Source organism: Artemia franciscana, chromosome 19, assembly GCF_032884065.1.
Source record: "Artemia franciscana chromosome 19, ASM3288406v1, whole genome shotgun sequence".
Classification (NCBI taxonomy): Eukaryota; Metazoa; Arthropoda; class Branchiopoda; order Anostraca; family Artemiidae; genus Artemia; species Artemia franciscana.
In genome coordinates this window covers 18,309,669-18,332,885 of record NC_088881.1, presented here as the reverse complement: position 1 = coordinate 18,332,885, position 23,217 = coordinate 18,309,669, and the positions used below count along the sequence as shown (strand labels likewise).

The 23,217-nt window shown below is 34.1% G+C and overlaps 1 protein-coding gene across 7 annotated transcripts in view; it reads right to left on the bottom strand.

Annotated features, from left to right (window-relative positions):
- LOC136039368 (endothelin-converting enzyme 1-like) overlaps nucleotides 1-23,217 on the bottom strand; it is a 223,018-nt gene that overhangs the window by 156,618 nt on the left and 43,183 nt on the right. For 2 of the 7 annotated variants that reach the window (XM_065723037.1, XM_065723042.1), the window contains exons 1-2: nucleotides 16,868-16,950; nucleotides 14,369-14,799 (exon numbers count right to left, since the gene is read on the bottom strand). In XM_065723037.1, coding sequence (XP_065579109.1) covers nucleotides 14,369-14,734 — 366 coding nt within the window. In that variant the 5' untranslated portion in view covers nucleotides 14,735-14,799; nucleotides 16,868-16,950. Of the gene's footprint in view, nucleotides 1-14,368; nucleotides 14,800-16,867; nucleotides 17,072-20,996; nucleotides 21,121-23,217 lie in introns of those variants that run through there. The other 5 variants (XM_065723038.1, XM_065723043.1, XM_065723044.1 and 2 more) reach the window with 5 other exon arrangements.

Below are 23,217 nucleotides of genomic sequence, written 5' to 3'. Positions count from 1 at the left end.
TGAATCTATTCCTTAAGCTCTGAGAGATACAATCAATCTGAGGACCCAAACCAAAAATATGTAACTATTTTGCCATAATTTTATTTTTACGCTCAGAGGATGAAGTGTTTTTTTGTTTTTTTTTTCACTTTGGAATTTTAAAAAATGTACAGAAACTATAAAAAGTATATGCAGGAAACATTTTAAAATTCATAGTCTATGAAATGCTGGCATTTTGAAAGCCGATGAGGCTGCTGAATAAAGGCAATAGAATTCGGCTCCAAAGATAATAAATGTGGTTATTGGTAACTATAAAACAAGTTAATCATATCTAATCTTAGTAATTAGGGATTTGGGCACAGTGTACTATTTTTTTTTTTTTTTTTTTTTTGGTAAGACCAGAGCACTTCGTATCAAAGGGGCTGTCGTAGAAACTTCAAAATGGGCTCTTTCGATTTAAAATTGAAAAGGCTAGTGTCCTTTTTAATAGTTAAAAGTATTTTGAGGACAACCAGATGATCAAAAAGGGAATATTTGCATGGTACCACTGCTAAACAAATACCACCACAACTACTGCTACCCTACTACTACAACACTACTTAATTTATAATATTGAGGGGAAAATTGAACTAAATCAAAAGACACTATATGCATATCCATTGTCAAAATAGCGTATCTGAGTAATTGATTGGAATATTTAAAAGAATACTTAAAGGGAAGATCATCTGACCAATAGGTAATATTATCACGCTACCACTAATACTACTATCAGTGCTACATTTACTACTACTACCACTAATACTATTACTTCAGCAACTAACTCAATTGCAGGTACTTGTAAGGCTAAGAACATTAAGGTGAAAATTTCAAGAAGTATATGAAAAAACAGGTTATCAAAAAGATATATCAGCAATGTCATAGCAATGGCTAATTATATTATGTTGAAACTTCCAGGACTTGATCAGAGGGATGTTCAACTAACCAAAAGACTTTACGTTAATACTACTATTGCTACTAAAACTACTGCTATTACAATTAAAACTGCTACTAGTAATACCAATACTACTGCTCATCCTACTCCAAATATTATTGCTACTTCAACAACTGCCACTAAAGCTAAGGTAATTATTATTAACTCGACTGCTACTACTACTACTACTACTACTACTACTACTACTACTACTACTACTACTACTACTACTACTACTACTACTACTACTACTACTACTACTACTACTACTACTACTACTACTACTACTACTACTACTACTACTACTACTATTACAGCTAAGGGTATCAAGGTGAGAAATTTGGAATTTATTGTTACTGTATGGAACTAAATCAAAACACGATGAACATGCTAAAGAGATCCGTTTCTGCAGATGACTCTGCAAAAGATGATGCGTTTCAAGCATAGACAGACCAATAGGGATCCCCAATCAAACTTTGCGTTCGGCAAGCCGAACAGTAGCACCACCCAGCCTAACATCAACAGCAGACCCTTGCTTAGCATTAAACAACAACACATCTGATTTCTTTTCATTAAATTGAAGGCCTATTTTTCCATATTCTACTTGAAACTGGATAAAATTCTCCTCTAAACCGCGAAGGAGGTGGCTCAGATTAAGTAAATCGTCTGCATAGCTTATTAACGATAGATCAATCCCTCTCAGAATATATGTCTATCTGAACTTTGCAGTAATTTGAACAAAATAATGAAGTGGTCTTAGAAAAAAAAAACAATTTTGAAGCCTCATGGCTTTTCAAACAGTTCGAGGTAACGAACCGTAGTAAGGAGCGACCCGGCTCAATAGTAACCAAAACTCTAAAAAATTGAATTTCGATATCAATAGCTACATCAAAAGAATCGCATTTTAATGCTGATTTTAAATATATAAGTTTTATCAAGTTTAGCCTTACCCATCAAAAGTTACGAGCCTGAGAAACTTTTCCTTATTTAAGAAAATAGGGGGAAACACCCCCTAAAAGTCATAGAATCTTAACGAAAATCACACCATCAGATTCAGCGTATCAGAGAACCCTACTGTAGAAGTTTCAAGCTCCTATCTACAAAAATGTGGAATTTTGTATTTTTTGCCAGAAGACAAATCACGGGTGCGTGTTTATTTGTTTGTTTTTTTTGTTTTTTGTTTTTTTTTCCAGGGGTCATCGTATCGACCAAGTGGTCCTAGAATGTCGCGAGAGGGCTCATTCTAACGGAAATGAAAAGTTCTAGTGCCCTTTTTAAGTGACAAAAAAATTGGAGGGCATCTAGGCCCCCTCCCACGCTCTTTTTTTCCCAAAGTCAATAAATCAAAATTTTGAGATAGCCATTTTGTTCAGCATAGTCGGAAACCATAATAACTATACATTTGGGGATGATTTACTCCCCCACAATCCCTGGGAGAGGGGCTGCAAGTTACAAACTTTGACCAGTGTTTACATATAGTAATGGTTATTGGGAAGTGTACAGACGTTTTCAGGGGGATTTTATTTTGTTTGGGGGGTGGGGCTGAGGGGAGGGGGCTGTGTTGGAGGATCTTTCCTTGGAGGAATCTGTCATGGGGGAAGAAAAATTCAAGGAAAAGGGCGCATGATTTTCTAGCATTACTATAAGAAAACAATGAAAAATAAACATGAAAACGTTTTTTCAAATGAAAGGAAGGAGTAGCATTGAAACTTAAAACGAACAGAGATTATTACGCATATGAGGGGTTCTAAAAATACTTTAGCATAAAGAGCGAGGTATTTAGGAGGAGATAAATACCTCGCTCTTTATGCTATAGTATTTTTAGTAATTTCAACTATTTATTCTACGGCCTTTCTGATTCAGGGGTCATTCTTAAAGAATTGGGACAAAAGTTAAGATTTAGTGTAAAGAGCGAGGTATTAACGAGGATACAAACCCCCTTGTATACATCATAAAAATATAAGATTATGAAAGTTTGTTATGTAAGTTGCTAATTTATATGTTACGTATATTTTTTTACTAATAAAAACGTTCGTTAAAAATTAAAAGTTCTAGCTGCCTTTTTAAGCAACCGAAAAATTGGAGGGCAACTAGGCCTCATTCTCCACCCCTTATTTCTCAAAATCGTCTGATCAAAACTAAGAGAAAGCCATTTAGCCAAAAAGAGAATTATTATACAAATTTCATTTTAATAATTTATGTGCGGAGAGCCAAAACCAAACATGCAGTAATTCAAAAACGTTCAGAAATTAAATAAAAAAACTAATTTTTTTTTAGCTGAAAGTAAGGAGTGACATTAAAACTTAAAACGAACAGAAATTACTCCGTATAGAAAATGGTTTGTCCCCTCCGCAATCCCTCGCTCTTTACGCTAAAGTTTGACTCTTTGCCACAATTCTACTTTTTAAAACAATTAATAGCTTTTTATTTAATTACTATAAGGAACGCTAGAGCGTTGCCTCTGAATAAAGTAGTGTGGCCATTTGAACTGACCCTGCACCCTTATTTGGGCACTAAGGCTTGCTTATATAATACAGAAGATACACCCTTTTTTAGGTACTATAGGCTGCTTATTCTAAAGACTCTATGCCTTAGGCTTGTCCTAATTAAATGTTAGCTTGGAGAAGTTGAAGAAAAAGAATTTTGTAATGGTTCATTGACATATTTTATATATATATATATATATATATATATATATATATATATATATATATATATATATATATATATATATCAAACAGTTCGTGGTAACGAACTGTAGTAAGGAGCCATCCGGCCCGATAGTAACCAAAACTCTAAAAAACGGAACTTTGATACCAATAGTTACATCAAAAGAATTGCATTACAATGCTGATTTTAATATAAGTTTCGTCAAGTTTAGTCTTACCCATCAAAAGTTACGAGCCTGAGAAAATTTGCCCTATTTTAGAAAATAGAGGGAAACACACCCTAAAAGTCATAGAATCTGAACGAAAATCACACCATCAGATTCAGTGTATCAGAGAACCCTACTGTACAAGTTCCAAGCTCCTATCTACAAAAATGTGCAATTTTGTATTTTTTGCCAGAAGACAAATCACGGATGCGTGTTTATTTGAAAAGTTTTAGTGTCCTTTTTAAGTGATCGAAAAAATTGGGGGACACCTAGGCCCCCTCCCACGCTCATTTTTTCCCAAAGTCGTCCGCTGAAAATTCTGAGATAACGATTTTATGCAGCACAGTCGAAAAACCTTATAACTATGTCTTTGGGGACGACTTACTCCCCCACAGTCCCCGTGGGAGGGGCTGCAAGTTACAAATTTTGATCAGTGTTTGCATATAGGAATGGTTATTGGGAAGTGTACAGACGTTTTCGGGGGGATTTTTCGGTTGAAAGGAGGGTTGAGAAGAGGGGGTTATGTGGGGGAAACTTTCCATGGAGGAATTTGTCATGGGGGAAGAAGATTTCCATAAAGGGGGCGCAGCATTTTCTAGCATTATTTAAAAAAAAACAATGAAAAAATAAATATGAAAAAGTTTTTTTTTCAGCTGGAAGTAAGAAAACTTAAAACGAACTTAAAATATTACGCATTTAAGGGGTTCACCTCCTCCTAATGCCTTATTCTTTACGCTAAAGTATTTTTAGTAATTTCATCTATTTATTCTATGGCCTTTGTGATTCAGGGAACAAAATTTAAGCTTTAGTGCAAAGAGCGAGGTATTGACGAGTGAGCGAACCCTCTCATATACGTAATAAAAACATACGAATATAGAAGTTTGTTACGTAAGCTAATTCGTAAGTTACGTATATCTTTTACTAACGAAAACGTTCGTAAAAAACTCAAAGTTCTAGTTGCCTTTTTAAGTACCCAAAAAATTGGAGGGCAACCCTCCTTTTTTCCTCCCTCTCCTTTTTTCTCAAAATCATTCGATCAAAACTATGGGAAAGCCATTTAGCCAAATAAATAAATATGCAATTTTTTTTTTTAATTATTCATCTGCGGAGAGCAGAAATCAAAACATGGGTTAACTAAAATACGTTCAGAAATTAAATTAAAAAACAAGTTTTTTTAACTGAAAGTAAGGAGCGACATTAAAACTTAAAACGAACAGAAAATACCCCCTTTATGAAAGGGGCTTCTCACTCTTCAACGCCCTGCTCTTAACGCTAAAGTTTTTACTGTTTTAAAAAGTAGAGTTGAGAGAAAGAGTCAAACTTTAGCGCAAAGAGTAAGGTGTTTAAGAGGGAGCAGCCCCTTTCATATACGGGGTAATTTTTGTTCGTTTTAAGTTTGAATGTCGCTCCATACTTTCAGTTAAAAAAAAAACTTGCTTTTTTTTAATTTAATATATATAAAAGGTTGACGTATGAAAACAAAGAAAAGAGAAAAATCAAATAAGTGAAAAACGAGGATTTTATCAGCCAGTAGCAAATTATGAAAAACAAGCAAATATTTCGACAAGAACCTCGGCCAAGTCGTCCTCAGTGCTAAAAAAAAATAAGAAAGAGGAAAAAGAAAAAAAAGAAACAAAGAAGAAACAACAACAAAATCTAACCTTCTTAAGTGAACTGTACGAGAGGAAAAAAGACACCAAATCAAACAACAAAACCCAACTTCAAATCAATAAAAGAGAAGTTACCAATTAGATTGAATAAGCATCCTTTGCCTTGCAACAGATTTCGCCTGTCTACAATTTCGGTTTTCATTAGATATGCGGACAGGTTGTCTTAAATTAGACTGGGGGAAAATATACATCGAGTCTTTTAATATCAAATTGTTATAAATTGGGCTTAAGGAAATATCTCCCGTGTCTCTGTGTATAGCCAAATTTCTATTTATATGTTTTTTTGTATTTTTTAATGTGCTTGTGCTGTTGCATTGATGATTTCTCTTTTCATTATATATATATATATATATATATATATATATATATATATATATATATATATATATATATATATATATATATATATATATATATATATATATATATATATATATATATAGTATTAATCAGTAATTCATAGGTCGGATTTGAACTGACTAGTTTATATTTGTAAGTAATTTTAATGGTTTATTTATATATGATTACCTCCTCTATCATAAATTATCATATTTTACATTGTTAAGCAACAGAGTGACGAAATTGAGTGTTTGATTCACTTGACCATCGAATTTCCAATTTTTGGGATCAGAGGATATTTTGTTATCTCTTTCTTACAATTTTATTAATTATTTCTTCCAATAGTTATACAGGTAGGGGCTTTTACCCTTTAGAGATATGAATGTCTTACACAAAATATATGTCAATGAATCACATCCAAAGTTCTTGTTTTTAAGCTTCTGTAAGCTAACATTTAACTCGGACAAGCCTCAGGCGTAGAGTCATCAGTAAAGGCAGCCTATTGTACCCAAATAAGGGTGTAGAGTCAGTAGATAAAATGGCAAGCTTAAGTGCCCAAATAAGGGTTTAGAATCAGTAGCTCAAATGGCCTTACTACAGCTGATTGAGTGACCCATTTTCAATTTTTTTAAATTGGTGCTGAAGGAAATTGATTTCAATTATAAATTTAATAGTAAAAATAGATAAAAACATCTATGCGCAGTTTCTGAAAATAAAAACTTCAAAAAAAAGATGAAGAAACCTAAATATACTGAACATATATTTAGACTAAGGTATATGCCCAGCCTAGAATTCTATGTACGGTAAAACGTACTTGGTCAGTCCCTGTTCTAAGGATCTATCTATTGTGGTTTCTGATGGTTCCAAAAGACTTTCATGGCTACTTTAATTTCAAAAATTTATCTTCTAGAAAAACTCTATTAGCTTTTAGAGCGGATTCCTTATGACCACGTTTCTAAAATTGAATCAGTGATTTAAAAATCCAACCCCATTCAGATCTTGGTCTGACGATCCGAATTATTTCTTCATTAGATTAACATGTTATCTGGCTAATCCATAGTGAATGATTACTAATTGAGTGCTGTTCTTGTGTTACATAAGCTTAAAAGATAGCTTTATTCCAGTTCTACGAAATATTTAATGTTTCACTAGTGCATTCTTGTTTACTTTATCCTTTGAAAGTTTGGGTCTAGTATATTCAATATCAGTCAAACATAAAAGCCTCTTCGAGTTTTGCAATGTTAACAAAAGACGGATCATATTTAGTAATTAAATAATAAAAAAAACTGTTTATTTTTTAAATCATTTTTCAAATAATGCCGGTAAATTTGGCTCATCCTCCATGTAAAATTCCCGCTCCTCATAGAAAAATTCCTCGGGAAAGTTCCTTAAACGTAAAATAACCCCCTCCTCCGGTAAAATTCCTTTCGGATAATCATAATCTTGCTGAAAATCCCCCCCCCTCTTGTAAAATATCTTGAAAACGATTCAGACTGAAAAATTCGCCTTAACATGCTTTCATTTGAAAAATTAAATTATTTTTCTGATCACTTCAGAAATCCCCCCTTCCGTGATTAATTTTTTCCGGAAATCCTAGCAAACTGAAAATATTTTCATTCTCTGGAATACCTCCACATGAAAAATTGAGTTGGCAAAGAAAAACTAAAACAAATAAAAAAAATGTTTTACACCACCGAAAATTTCCTTTCCCACGAAAAATTATTTCCACGGAAACCTTCCCAAGTACAGAAATAATCTATCCCCGAAAAGTTTCCTTATACTTCCCAATAACAAATACTATACGTAAAAAATTGTCAAATTTCATAGCTTAAAGACTTATCCCTAGGGCTGTGAGGGGTCATGCTATTCCCAAGGGTATAGTTTAGGCACCTTTCAACTATTTTGTTCGACAAAATGGCTATCTCAAAATTTTGATTAGACAGTTTTGGGGGAAAAGACGTGGGAAGAGGGCTAACTACCCTCCAACTTTTTTGGTCACTTAAAAAGGGGACTAGGACTTTTAATTTTCGATCACACGAGCCCTCTCCTGATTTTCTAGTACTATTGGTTCGATAAGATCATCCCTGGGGAAAATATAAACACGCATCCTTGATCATTCTTCTGGCAAGAAACGAAAAATTCCACATTGTAGATATGAACTTTTATTTTGATTTCTTTACTTTTGGGGGTTTCATTTCTTCTTCAAGTTTCAGGAAAGTTTTTTCAGGCTCGTAGCCTCTCATGGGCCTTAAACTATACGCTAAGCTTAATGAATCCTATATACATTTTGAATCAGCATAACAATAAGATTGTTTGATATTTCTATTGATGTCGAAATTCTATTCTTTAGAATTTTGGTTACTATTTCGCTGAGTCACTCCTTACTTACAATTTCTTACCACGAATTGAATGATCACCGTAGGCTATTGCCCTAGTGGGATGTTTTACAATTGAATTAAAATAATACTAGTTTACTGTTGTTTTTTTTGTGATGTTAAAAGCTATGCCGCTCATTTTGAATAATAGTACAGAAATGTATTTGGCTAACTGTGTTTTTAACTATTTCTTATTGATAAGCCTTTAATTTGAAGAATGTTCCTGAAGCACTGAATGAAAATCACAAAATAAACCTCTGAATGCCTCACTTCACTGCATGCTTTATTTCCAGCCCATATACCATAGAACATGTTCTATATAGAGTCTATGTTATTTTGTCTTGTTTTGTTTATATGTTATGAGAACTTGTAGGAACTTTCTTTGATATTTGTATAATGGCAGTGCTTGGTCTTAGAATTTCTCCTTACATCAAAAGGCTATACTTTCCCTTCTATGAAGAAAGTCGATATCAAACCATCAAAACAATAGACAGCATTGGGGGCAGAACGCATATTAAAGCACAAAGAAGGAAACCATAAATTGGATGTCTTTTTTTCAGGACCTTTTTTCTCTATGTATCTGTTTCACAAACATATTTACTCTAAAAGAATGAAAAAATAAACTTTCTCAGTATCAAATTTAATGGCAGAAAGGCTACAATGTCCGTTACTATAGTAACGACAGCTTTCAGCAACAATTATGAATATCGAGCCAGATATATCAAACTTAGTATTTTTTGTACATATTATAATTTTGATTTCATTACCTAGGTCGTGCATATGCCCATTTTATCTTTTCTTTTTAATGGCAAGTTTTGCCACGCCAGAAATATAGGTTTATTTTATTAATAAATAATATATATATATATATATATATATATATATATATATATATATATATATATATATATATATATATATATATATTTAAGTTATATGTTTGTGTGTTTGTACGCATATAACGTCATTATAAGTATATAAGGCTTCGTATATGACGTCATTATAAGTATATAAGGGGCAATTCAAAGAAATTTCAGTATAAATCCTACAATGGCAGAAGAAACAGCCGAGGAGGCTGCTCAAAGAGTTAACGCCAAAAGGCTTGCGGTTAATAGAGAAAGTAAGAAAAGAAAACATACCGAGGAATCGCTAGAACAACGTGAAAACAGGCTCGCGGTTCAAAGAGATAATACCAAAAGAAAGCGTGCTGAGGAATCACAAGAACAACGTGAAAACAGGCTTGCGGCTCAAAGAGATAATGCCAAAAGAAAGCGTGCCGAGGAATCACAAGAACAACGCGAAAACAGGCCTGCGGCTAAAAGAGATAATGCCAAAAGAAAGCTTGCCGAGGAATCACAAGAGTAACGTCAAAATTATCGCCTGTCAATTCAGGTACAGCCCAGTGGATGAATAGCTTGAGTAGATGTGTTCAAATCAGGACTATGTCTAAAATTTGTCCCTATTGCAAGGCCTTGAAATTTAATGGTGAAACAATGGGAATGTGTTGCGCCTCAGGAAAACTTATACTTCCTCAACTGGCTGCAACACCAGAGCCATTGAAGACCTTATGACGTTACAGACCGGGACACCGGGACACACATGACGACCGGGACACCGGGACACAGGATGACGACCGGGACACTCAAAGAGAAATTACAGACCGGGACACAAATGACGACCGGGACACCGGGACACACGGAATATAAATGACGACCGGGACACTCAAAGAGAAATTACAGACCGGGACACAAATGACGACCAGGACACCGGGACACACGGAATATAAATGACGACCGGGACACTCAAAGAGAAATTACAGACCGGGACACAAATGACGACCGAGACACAGGGAATATGAATGACGAACGGGACACAGGGACAAAACTACAACGGGGACGCCGGGTGGGCACAGGGGGGATATATAAATGACGACGGGGACACAGAGAATATTCCATTAGCAATCACCGTCATTAAAGCTCAAGGGCAATCATTAGAAAAATACGTATAGATCTGAATACGGATTGTTTTTCCCATGGGCAATTATATGTTGCATGTTCAAGAGTAGGTAAACCTGACAATCTATTTATATGCACAGACAATGGGACAGCGAAGAATAGGTGTGGCGAATCGCCACACGTACAGCTAGTCCATCATAATAATCAAGATTACTAGAATTAAAAGTATAATGATTTTTTAATGCGTGATACATTCCCAGAAGCCTCAACAATTTTAGGTTTTTCATTGTTATAATTACAGAAAAGAAAATTTTACTATACTTTTTTCAGTAGAGCGCTAATGACCTTCCGGCTTTAAGATGGATTTGAGATAGATATCCCTACTTCCGTTTGAGGGGATTTCTGTTCTTTTCAAGTTAATCTGATTAATCGTTTTAATTTATGTTCATTTTATGATTCATAATTCGTCTATATTAGAGTTAATGTTTGGTTTTGGTTATTCATTTTAATTTTTGTTTGTTTTGATTATCGATTATTGCTAACTTTGTTTCTGCTCGTCTTATTTTGCAATACAGCTCTTTACTATTCTTCTGATAACTTCTTTTAACGAAAAAAGTTCTTGAAATGGATTTCTACTCGTTTTGAAATAATATAGTTTAATAATCGGTTAAGACTAAGAATATCTGTAAAGTTTTTTTTTTTTTTTCATTTTTCTGGTTAAGGATTCAAATACTAAGTCGCAATTCAAACTTTTGACAATAGTGTGAGTGATCAGCCTAATCATCCAGCAACAGGAGTTACGAGAAATAAATTTCAATAATTATTTCAATATAGAATGTTGGGTAGATGGCCAAAGGGATTAGTAAACTGATTAAGACTGGAAGGAGATCAAAGCTAAAGGGTGAGTAGCAATCTTCAACCTAGAGTTCATTTTCTGAAACCACACAAAAACGAACGAGACTCGTAGTCACAACTTGGCTCTCTTCCCACTTGGTTTTTTTTTCAGTAACAAGGAAAAGTCAATGGACATATGTATACGTAAGGTATGATGAATAGAAAAAAGAGATAATTGAAAATATTATAACCTTAAAGAAACAGAAAAAAAGAAAAAAAAACAAAGAAAGATAAGCACATAGATATAAAAATAGCCAGAATAAAAACCCAGGTGGGGAGGAAGTTTCTGAGAAGAAATTCCTTAAATTCTTTTCATTTTCATTGGGGTCGTCTAATATTTTGATTATTTCTTCATGGTTTTTCATTTGTTTTCTATTTTTATCTTCGACCTCCTTTCCCCTTTTTTCTACCTCTTTAAACTACTCTTCTTACAAAAGTGTCCACAGAGAGGTTTTTGTCGAGATGTCTGCGTTCTTACTAAGACCATTTCCTTTTCCTGGAAATTTTCCTCTCTTTTGTTACTTTTCTTCCTCTTTGTTTTTCATTTCTGCGCTTTTAAATGTTACAGAAGGAAGCATGTTTGAGTTTGAACCTTTGCTTTCTTCATGAAGAAGCTCGACATTGACCTCGTCAAAAGACGTTGCGCAGTTACCACGTTTAAAATAACAAGTCACTCACTGTCTATGAGAAGGAAGTTAGCTTAGTTCAGAAGTGCTTGAACCCTGTTATTTAATCTTTGAGGTCTTGTATACTGTGCAACATCACACCATCTAGCGCAGGTCAGATAATTTATTCTTTTAGTGGGTCCTATTTTGCTGGAGACCAAACCTCCAAGCTCTAATTTCTTTTTAAATATCATGTTCCTCTTGGCCGGGGAACTTGTGGCTGTGAGTTTAAAACTGAAGGACAACACAGGTTTTCCCTCATTGTTCGGCCCTAGCCATTCTCCAAATAAAATGTTTTACCCCATTAATCCAGAAAACAATCTCTGAAACTTTTGACCGGATCGTGGCAAAATAGTCAGTTTTTTTTTTTTGCGCAATTCTGAGAAGGCATGTTTATCCTAATTAATGTTTTCTTGAACATTCAGGTCCATTTAGCTAGGGACCCACAGTTTTAAATTCCAAGCTATTCACAAAAAATACTTTCAACCCCTCCTCGGTGAATCAATATTTTTTTTCTGTGCATTGTGGTCTTCTAAACCATTGCACTTAGTGACATAAGCTTTTAGCCGATCCAAAAATTTAGTTCTTGGCTCTTTTTGTGACTTCTTCTTGAATAGACGTTAGATTTTACTTTAGATTGTTCTTAACCCAAAGCTTCAAACAGATAAAGGATAAAACGATTTTGGCCCATTTCAGCAGCAGCAATTGCCCATTTCTCTTTAAGCAAAACTGGGAGTCGGGGGGAGGGTTAATTCTGAAAAATTTGGAAAAATGAGGTATTTTTAAGTTACGTAGGAGTAATCGGATCTTAATGAAATTTCATATTTAGAAGAACCTTGTACCTCAGATCTCTTATTTTAAATCTCGATTGGATCCAGTGTCGTTTGGGGGGAAGTCGGGGGGGGGTCGGAAATCTTGGAAATGGCTTGGAGTGGAGAGATCAGGCTGAAACTTGGTGGGAATAATAAGCACAAGTCTAAGATACGTGACTGACATAATCGGATCGGATTCGCTGTCTTTGGGGGAGTTGGGGGGGGGGGGAGTAATTCGGAACAATTAGAAAAAATGGGGTTTTTGTAACTTACGAACGGGTGATCAGATCTTAATAACATTTGATATTTAGAAGGAACTTGTGTTTCATAGATTTTTTTAATCCCGACGAGATCCGGTGATACCGGGGTGATTTGGGGGGGGGAATCGGAAATAATGGAAAATGTGAAAATTGAGGTATGTTTATCTTACGAATGGTTGACCAGATCTTAATGAAAATTGACATATAAAAAGGTCTTATGTCTCAGATGCTCCATCTTCAATTTGAATTGGATCCGGAGACATTGTGGGTTGGAGGGGGAAAACAGAAATCTTGGAAACCGGAAAATCTTGGAAAACGCTTAGAGTGGAAAGATCGGCATGAAACTTGATGGGAAGAATAAGCAAAAGTTATAGAAACCTGATTTACTTATTTAGAACACATCCATTCTCTTTGGGGGAGCTGGAGGGTGTTAATTTGGAAAAATTAGAAAAATAGAGGTAATTTTTAACTTAAGAACGGGTGACAGGATCTTAATGAAATGTGATATTTAGAAGGAAATAATGTCTCAGAGCTCTTATTTAAAATCCAAACCAGATCTGTTGACATTTGGGGGAGTTGAAGGGTGAAACCGGAAATCTTGGGAAACGCTTAGAGTGGAGAGATCGGGATGAAACTAGGTGGGTAGAGTAAGCAAATGTCTTAGATACATGATTGACGTAACTGGACTGGATTCACTCTCTTTGGGGGAGTTAGGGGGTAGGGTTCAGTGCTTTGGCGAGTTTGATGCTTCTGGACGTGCTAGGACGATGAAAATTGGTAGGTGTGTCAGGGAACTGTATAAATTGACTTGATAAAGTCGTTTTCCCCAATACGACGATATGGGGGCTGGGAGAGGAATTAATATGTATTTTTAACTTACTAATAGGTGATCGGATCTTGATGAATTCATACATTTAGAAGGACCTCGTGACTCAGAGCTCTTATTTTTAATCCCGACCGGCACTAATCCTCTGATTTTCCTTTTAAACCAATTTATTGATTCTTAGAATTTTTTTTTAGAGCTCATGCTATATGAGCTCTTTGCTCTTGGCTCTTCCGGCCTCGTCACAAGTGCCATATGAGCTCTTAGCTCTTGTTTTATTTTACTTTCTGTACTTAGGACTGAAGCAAAGGAATTGCGTAGCATGCGCTTCCTAAACTTTAATAATTCTGTCATTCTTAAAGAAAGGAAAACTCACCTTTTGCTCCTTTCGAAGTAGTGATATTAGAAAGCTTGCCCACAGAAAGAGAATAAAATTTTGAGCGAAGAGAGCCAGAATTTTGTTTTCTCTTTCAGCTCTGATGATAAATCTTTGAAGAGCAAACATAAGTGGTGTGAGATTAATTGTTTTGTCTCACAGTTTGGGGATTAAGTTGAATCTTACAGAACAATCTATTTTCTGGCGGGGGTGGGTGGTAGTGATACTTCAAGTTTTGTGTTTGGAAAAAGGGAGAAACATGTGTATTGGGCTACTTGCAAAAAAGTATACGTTACCTATTTAAGTTTTCTTTTTTTATACCTATCGTCCGACAGGTTTTTTGGATAGTTTAACAAAAATGCAAAAAATACTTACTGAGGCCGAAGCACGGAGGCAGGTTGGTGATGCACAAATATCCGGAGGCTCTTGGATCACTTCTTTGGGCCACAAGACCGCTAACGCAACAATACCACTCAGTAACAACAGCACAAAACAGAAAAGAACAAACACTATGAACAATCCCCTTTTAGATACTCCAAGTACTCGGCATAATTTATCGAAGTGTTTACTTTTTCTCTTCTCTGGTTTCGCCACAAAAGATTGCGATGAATATTTTCCACTTTTTTGTCTAGGAATTATAGCAGGGGGTTTTTGGTCCGAAGAAAAGCCGATACACGGCTCCAGTTCACCATTCGAGTCTCCATTTTCTCGAGGCTTCATATCAAGCTCCAAACTTTCCATTATTTCCTTGACTTTTGTTTATTTTCTCATACCTGGGGATCTCTATTCTCTTTCCAGGCGATTGTCTGAAAAACAAATAAATCGTAAAGTGAAGAGCATCGCACATGTCAGAGGTAAGATAAAATACCAGGAAGTACTTAGCTACACAAAACTGTCTATAAATGAGTTCCAAATTAGTCCTAGTTAAAAAATTAAATAAAGAAATTAGGACAAATGGGATTATAGCAGTGCGACAATTTTTTTTATATATTTGGACCAAAATTCATGGAAACTTAGAAGATAAAGAGGAAGAAGTATGAAGTAGTAAAGAAGAAGTAAACAATTTAAATTACCAACATTATACAGCGCTTGGCAATTCTACTCCTTCTTCAGCCTATCCTTAACCACAGCATACTTGTCTTTTGAGGTGCTTCAAAATTTAGTGGAGTATAAAAAGGATTTGAAACTGTGATTACTAGACTTGCCAGATTAAAGTCAGTAGCTTACTTAACCTGTCCGGTTTTTTTTTCCAAGCTTGGCTAACTTTGGCCAACATAGGCCTACCAAATGCAGACTGGAGTTCCACTTATAATACTTCTCAAAAACAAGTTCTGATTGATTATTACTAACAAAGAAAGGTTGACCTCATTTCTTTTGCTAGTCAAATAAACATACTTGTAAATGAAAATAGTAATAAGTACATTCTTGTTGAGGGTTCTTTTTTGGTTCAAAAAATGATTGTACCTGGATTATCTGAGTTGAATTTCACTGGACAAGCAGTTTGAACTTTTTACTGTTTAGAGACCTAAAATATATGGCTAAAAAAGAACCATTTATGATAAATTCGAATATAGTCAGATATCTTCTGTTAGCGAAAAATTTTGTTCAATTATTTTTGAAATATCTTGTTTTTGTATTTAAGTTATATGGAGCAGCAATGATGTACTTATACTAAATTATTTGGAAAAGTTTCTAAGAGATTCTAGGTAAATTGTTATTCTGAATTCAGAATTTTAAGTAAGATTCTTGAAAATATGACGATTGTATTTTGCTTCTTTGAAACAAAAATTCAAAAAAAAACTTCAGAAAAAGTTGCTTAGAACTATGAATGCTACAGAAGAGTCTATTTAGTTTTTGAATAACATTCAAAACCTTAAGCACATTCAGTCTATTTGAAAAATATTCAGCCAATAAGCACAAGCCGTACACTTTTTAAAAGATAACAAAGAATTTATTCTAACTTTATAATTTTTTATTGATAGTCGTACTTTGAGGACAGTCTTTTGCGACATTATCTGACCTAATTTTTTGTAGCCCGCATCCTCCCTTCCACCCCTAAGGAACCCGAATATACCCCTAGGCTATATAAAACACTTCCAAAGTAAACAATGCAATAAAAAAATTCTTACTTTGTACTATGGAGAAAGCTTATGAACTAATCAGATTTATACGATTTCTTCCAATCCATGTTTTTCAATAGTTTTTTGATATATTGAGCCCAAAAACATTCTTTAATCTTGAAACTGCGTGACTAGTGGGAAAATTGAGAGACACAAACAGTAAGAACCAAAAAATTGTGAACAATTTATATATATAATTGAAAATGTGTAGGAGAAGACATGAATTGAAATGGTGACCCAGAAATTAAAAATAATAAGAATTTTCTGTAGGTCTACAATTTAAAGTAAGAAATTTGTTCTTATAGTTTCTTCTTCAAAAGCTTTGCGTGCAGCCTAGGGCCAGATTGAGCTCCGTTAAAGGGACAGGCACAATTATCACGGTAACGACCTTTATATTTATAAACAGTGTTGAGTAGGCATCGAAACACAGTACAGTACTGTCATAATAGAGTTTCCTTCAAACTGGGAATGAGTTCCTCCAAGCTGCACATCTATAAAGTGTTTAATTTTTATAAATACTAAATCAGGCCTTACCTCATTTATGGATGACAAGTAGATACTAGATTCAAGCACCTGACTTTTTTAAAAAGGTATTAATATTCTAGAGACTTAAAAAAAAAATTTTAATGTAAGCTTTTGGATTAAGATTTATCTAAGACCTACGGATTTAATAAAATTCTTAGAATCCCATCCTTGCCATGTATGAATACCAATTTTTAACGCTTCTATCTCAAAATGACAAAAAAAGCTCTACCTTCGAGACAGTTTTCCACTTTAGACCTTTAAACTACATAATAATTCTTTATCTATAACAGATTGCTGACTTACTGATTTCCCTTCTGTCTTAAAATTGTGTTATCTCAATATCTCAGTCAGGTTTCTGTAACGCAATACTTTCATTAGAGTAATTGATTATAAATTTGCAAACGTTATCGTATGGCAAGGAATAAACCAAGACAATTTCGGGATCAAGTTAGCAGATAAGAAATGTGATAGTATTCACTAAACATTTACTTATCATGGTAAGTAAACAAGGGCCTTTTCCGTGTGGCTAGAAATAATAAATATGATATGTATTTATAAGAGATTTAAAAATGATGCTGCAACTTCAACTGTCGCTACACTCCCATGAAAACGTTTGATGCCTAGCAGCGCGTAATATTGATGGGGAACATAAAATTTTTTAATTTTAATGTTATTTTTCATACAATTTATTACTTTTCCACATGACTCATCTATTCTTTTGCGTTTTTCATATCTTTACCCCGATCAAGATAATTTCAAAATAACACAAAAAAAAGGGTTTAAAAATAGTAAAGGGAAGAAGAAAGAAATAATCCAAACATAATCCAACAAAAGCTAAAAACGATTTAAAAAACAACTCCAAATCCAAGTAGTAAATATTGTGTTACTTCTTTCAATGCTAGAACGTGACTAGATTCAAGCTTTAAATAAATCAGACGAGAAAACAGTAATACATTACTTTGTGCAAGCATGCTTTCATTAACATTAGTAGCTCACATTCACTTCTGATGTTACAAATATATTAACCATATTGACAAACTTATTCTCCAACATCTGGTTGCGTTTCCATGGTTTGGTCACCAAATTCTTCAACACAAATTAAGTGAAAATTTTTAGTTATGTGCCATTGTTTGAAGTTACGAGGTAAGGGGAAAAAAGTAAACTTTTCGGTTTCTATCAAACAACCGAGAAGAATAGATCCGAATAAGCTCATCGGTGTCACTAAACAATCCAGTAAGGTCAATAGCTATAGTATATTATCTCAAGTTTACGACAGGACATAAACGCTTTTTTTTAAGCAGATCCAAACAAATAGTTTGAGACTGAGGCATCGAAGACCAATTGTCTCCACCTCTTTTTCTAAAAAAAATTAAAACTCAAAAAGCTGTGCTTAATTTGTGGTTGAACTGTTTGCCCTCCCCATCCTTACCGCCAGATTTCGTCACCGTCAGATTTCCCAGCTGCCAAACTCCTCCTACCCTAATTGTATCATCCTGATTGACATTAATGTAGTGAAATAGGTCAAGAAAATGTCTTACCTTGGCCGGATAGATTTGCAATTCTATAGATAGATCTTTAGATTTGAAACATTCCTAATCTAAAATTGCTACAATTATTATGCCACCAACGGCACGAGGAGGTTCAGCGTGGAGGAACATGGGGTGCTCTGAGATTTGTACAAAGTGGCTAAGAAAAGGAAGTCCTCCGCTTGGATTTTTGGTGTCTGCAACAGAAACCCCGCTTCTTGAATTATTAAAGACAAAAATAATTTAGTGAAATTTGATTTTAATCACTTAAAACTGATTACACGAGTACTTGTGCAGAATATTAGGTAAAGTTAGTTTCGTAGAAAAAGTTTGGAAATAATGGCAAGATAAGTCTGCAAACCAAGATTAGAATATTAGAAGCTAGAGTGATGGCAGTAATCAAATATGGTTCAGAAGTATGTGTGCTTCGAAATGTGGTTGAAGATTCGCTAGATATTTCCAGAAAATTACCTACGGATTTTTTTTTGGGTACCCGTCTGACTGACATTTCAAACAGTAGATTGTGCGAAAAATGCGGTTCAATCTCGCTTTCTAGGGCTATAATGAGAGAAAGATTGAAATTTCTTGGGCATATTCTGCAAATGAAGGATGACGGATTGCCAAATATTGTCCTTTTTGGCCAACCGTCAAGGGCTAAACGGAAAGCAGGTCGTCCGCGGTTGGGATGGGAGGATGTCAAAAAGGAAGATTTAAGGGAAATTGGAACTTCTTGGGAATGTGTAAATAGGGAGGCTTTGAATGGATTGGGATGGAGGAGAAGAGTGCGTAGCGGTATCCTCCTCAAGTGGTGATGAATTGTTAGTGGCAGTAGTAGTAGTATAATGTCAGGCTTATGTAAAGCATTTGATCTGAGAAACATTATGATTGAACTCCACACCTCAGTTTTCATTTAAATTCTGTGGAAAATCTTAGATTAACATAGCAATTCAAACTGTTTTAGATTTAGGGCAAATTTTCACAAAAAAATGGAGTTGAACTCATTTTTACCCCCCCCCCCCCCTATCCTGATAAAAACAGCCATTTCTTAAACAAAAAGATAGATCTCTAATTCCAGTTCTACTCTTGTTTCAATGCAGAGGTGAACTAGAGTTCATCGTCAAGATCAACAATAGTTGAATGAGAGGTGGATAGAAGCAAAAATACTGAACAAATCAAGCAAAAAAACATAAGTTCGCGTGGATCTAGGTTTTCACTCAGTTTTCATCCCCGTGGGAATGGGTCCTTACTGATACAAAGGGCCGCCGAGCAAAATAAATTGCCTGATTCTGGGAAGAAACTTGCGGGTTTTTACACCCTGAAATATATTTATAAGTTTAGTCCAAATTAAAATATTCCTTATTTTAGTACCATAATTACAGTACAGTAAGTACAGTAATTTAGTACAGTAAGTATTTTAGTTCAGGAAGTTGCGACATAATAAAACGCATTCGGAAATGCATTAAGTTTTGTTTTCTAAGTAGGATTAAAGTTACCAATTTAAAAACTTTCGTGGCAACCTTTAATCGCATAGACTTACTAACTTGTAAAATTGGAACAGTTTTGTGCTTAAATAGCCTAAAAAGTCTTTCAGCAAGATAATTCAGAAATATTTCTATAGTCTAATGTAAATCCTTTCGTCACCTAATAGGATATTTTTTTGTATTGTTTTATCTATGCAAGAATTTGTTCACAACAAAAGAATTTATACTTGGCACGGCTTTGTTTTAATGGACATCACAATATTACTATTTTGAAATGCAGGTAATTAATTACAAATTTAGAAGAATGAAAAAGCCAACTAAGGTTAGTTCTCGATCAATGTCAGTCAACAGATTCACGTGAAAGATTTTTGCGAGCACGGCACACAGCTAAACAACATCCAATCGAAGGATCGGGGGAGCTTGATAAACTCGTAAACTACACAAAATAGAATTAAACCACTAAAGGAGGGAGGGTCGGTGTCCCCCTGGATCCGCCACGGCTCACAGATAAAATTAATTGATCAACATTCATTTTTCAGACGAAACTTTACTCTTCCGGGAGTGTTTTCCCGTCAAGTCTGAAATATTGGAACACATATTTATCTTTATTTTATTAAAAGAGTCTTCTTAAAATTTTGCACGTATTTGATTAAATTCTAGTGTCTACGAATCGGGAAAAGCTGAGGTGGTACCGACTTTCCACAACCTGATGTAAATCTAAAATCTCACGTGCGCCACACGCTTTTGCCTCAAATAGCATAGTTTCTGCCATGCTTAATACTTTTTAAGCCACACTCGGCCCATTTCCACCATGCATGTGGGCGTAAATATAAACGCCCACAGAATGCAGCCATACCGCAGAATTAACGCTTCCGTCGGTGGGAGCGAAGAAAACCGGCAGTTGGGAGAGATGTTAAATTTAGGTTTTATTTTAAGTAGAGTGATAAATGTTAGCAATAAATTTAAATATTTTTTGACTATATAGCTTAACTATATTTTCAGCTAGCCCACATTCCTGTGAATATTTTCTACACTCCAGTGTTTTCCGGAATTTTCTTCCCTAAAGTTTTAAAATCTTTCTGCAGGATTGAAAAAAAAAAATAGTTTTATGTTTGTGATGTTCTTTAGCTAGTTCTGAATTAAAAAAAGAAAATATAGTAAAAAAAAGAGTATTTATGGCACTTGACATAAAATAACATAACTGGAAACTCAACATAGTGCACCTTTGCACTAATTGCACGTTTGGGTGTGATTAAGAATTTTATAAAATGGCAATCAATTTTAATTATTTGATTCTTGAAAAATTTTCCGATATGCAAATTTTGTGAATATCAGTTGTTTCATAACTAACCTGCCAATATCTTGAAATTAAGGCTATAAATTTATTCCTACTATAAGTCAAGCTTCACTAAGAATATATCCTTCACAAATTACTGGTGAAACTGATGCATTTCATAGCAAGCACCTGTTCTTACTAGAAAGAGAAAGTCAAATCCCATTTGTTAAATAGAACTGGAGAAATCTCCAGGCGCAAACGCTTTTAAGTGATTTAATATGGAAAAAAGGGGAATATCCTACAGGCTACAAGGCTTTCAACATTTCAGCTCAAATTGGCAACCTATTCTGAATGGTTGACCTAAAGTTTCAAGTGCATGATGAGAGATAGCTACAGGCTATTAAGAAAAAAGTGGCTCTTAAACTGAATAAAAGAGGCGGGTTGGAAAATTTATTATTTATTCACATAAATTTAATTATACAGCCCATAGCTGCATTTGGAGTTTAGCTTCTTTTTTTTATAGTCGATCCAGCTCTAAATGGGTACCTGGAGAAATCTGGTGAAGGTAAACAGGAAGGGTGTGCGAAAGCACAGGATGGTTGGCCCCCAAACTCCCGTTGCACTTCCTGGCTGAAGGGCCAAGAAACGGAGATCAGCACCGCCTGTAGGGACTGTAAAGTCTAGTGCCATATTCTTTACTTTTACTTACTTTACATATCTTCATTTGCTAACAACTCTTCCGAGCAATATTAAGACTAATTACTTTAGTGCATTTAGAGTCAGCATAAATAGTAGACTAAATTGCTAATAATCGGAAAAACCGTTACACAGTATTATTTTGACAACGAAGGAAGAGAGATAAAAAAACATAAAAAATGAAACTTAATATCGAATAATTAGACGCTGCGCTAACATAAACAATAAATCAAAACGAGACCATATATATATATATATCTATATATATAAAAATAAGTTGTCTGTGTGTGGATCTGTGTGTGGATCAGGTGACGTCATGTTTGTCCGCATATGACGTCTGAATTATTTCACACTAATACAAAAGAAGAAAAAAACTAAAAAAGGTAAAAACTACAAAAAAAAACTAAAAAGAAAAAAAAACTAAAAAAGCTAAAAAACTAAAAAAAACTAAAAAAAGGTAAAAATCTAATAACTAAAAAAAAAACTGAAAAAAATAAAAAAAGGCAAAAACTACAAAAAAAATAAAAACTAATAAAAAAACTAAAAAAGCTAAAAAACTAAAAAAACTAAAAAAAACTAAAAAAAGGTAAAAAACTAAAAAAAACTAAAAACTAAAAAAGAAAAAAACTAAAAAAAAGGAAAAAATTGAAAAATAAAAGAGAAAGAGAAAACTAAAAAAATATGAATAAATATATATAAAAATAAGTTGTTTGCGGGTTATGTCTGTCTGTCTGTCTGTCGAGTGACGTCGTGTTTGTCCGCATATGACGTTTTGTGGGTTATGTCTGTCTGTCTGTCTGTCGAGTGACGTCGTGTTTGTCCGCATATGACGTCTGAATTATTTCACACTAATACAAAAGAAGAAAAAAAACTAAAAAAGGTAAAAACTACAAAAAAAACTAAAAAGAAAAAAACTAAAAAAGCTAAAAAACTAAAAAAAAACTAAAAAAAGGTATTAAACTAAAAACTAAGAAAAACTGAAAAAACTAAAAAAAGGCAAAAACTAAAAAAAAACTAAAAACTAATAAAAAAACTAAAAAAGCTAAAAAACTAAAAAAACTAAAAAAACTAAAAAAAGGTAAAAAACAAAAAAAAAACTAAAAACTAAAAAAGAAAAAACTAAAAAAAAGGAAAAAACTGAAAAATAAGAGAAAAAGAAAACTAAAAAAATATTAATAAATATAAAAAATATAAATATAAATATAATATAAATTAGCAATCAACAAAGCACCGAGACACAAATGACGACCGGGACACAGGGAGTATAAATGACGACCAGGACATAAGTAAAAAAAAAACTAAAAAAACTAAAAAAATTGTAAAAACTACAAAAAAACTAAAAACTAATAAAAAAAACTAAAAAATCTAAAAATCTAAATAAACTAAAAAAGAAAAAAAAGAAAAAAGGAAAAAAATAAAGGAGAAAAACAAAACTAAAAAACGAATGTATATACAGACCGGGACACCGGGATACAAATGACGACCGGGACACAGGGAATATAAATGACGACCGGGACACAGGGACACAACTACAATGGGGACGCCAGGGGGCACAGGGGGATATAAATGACGACCTGGACACCGGGACACAAGGAATATA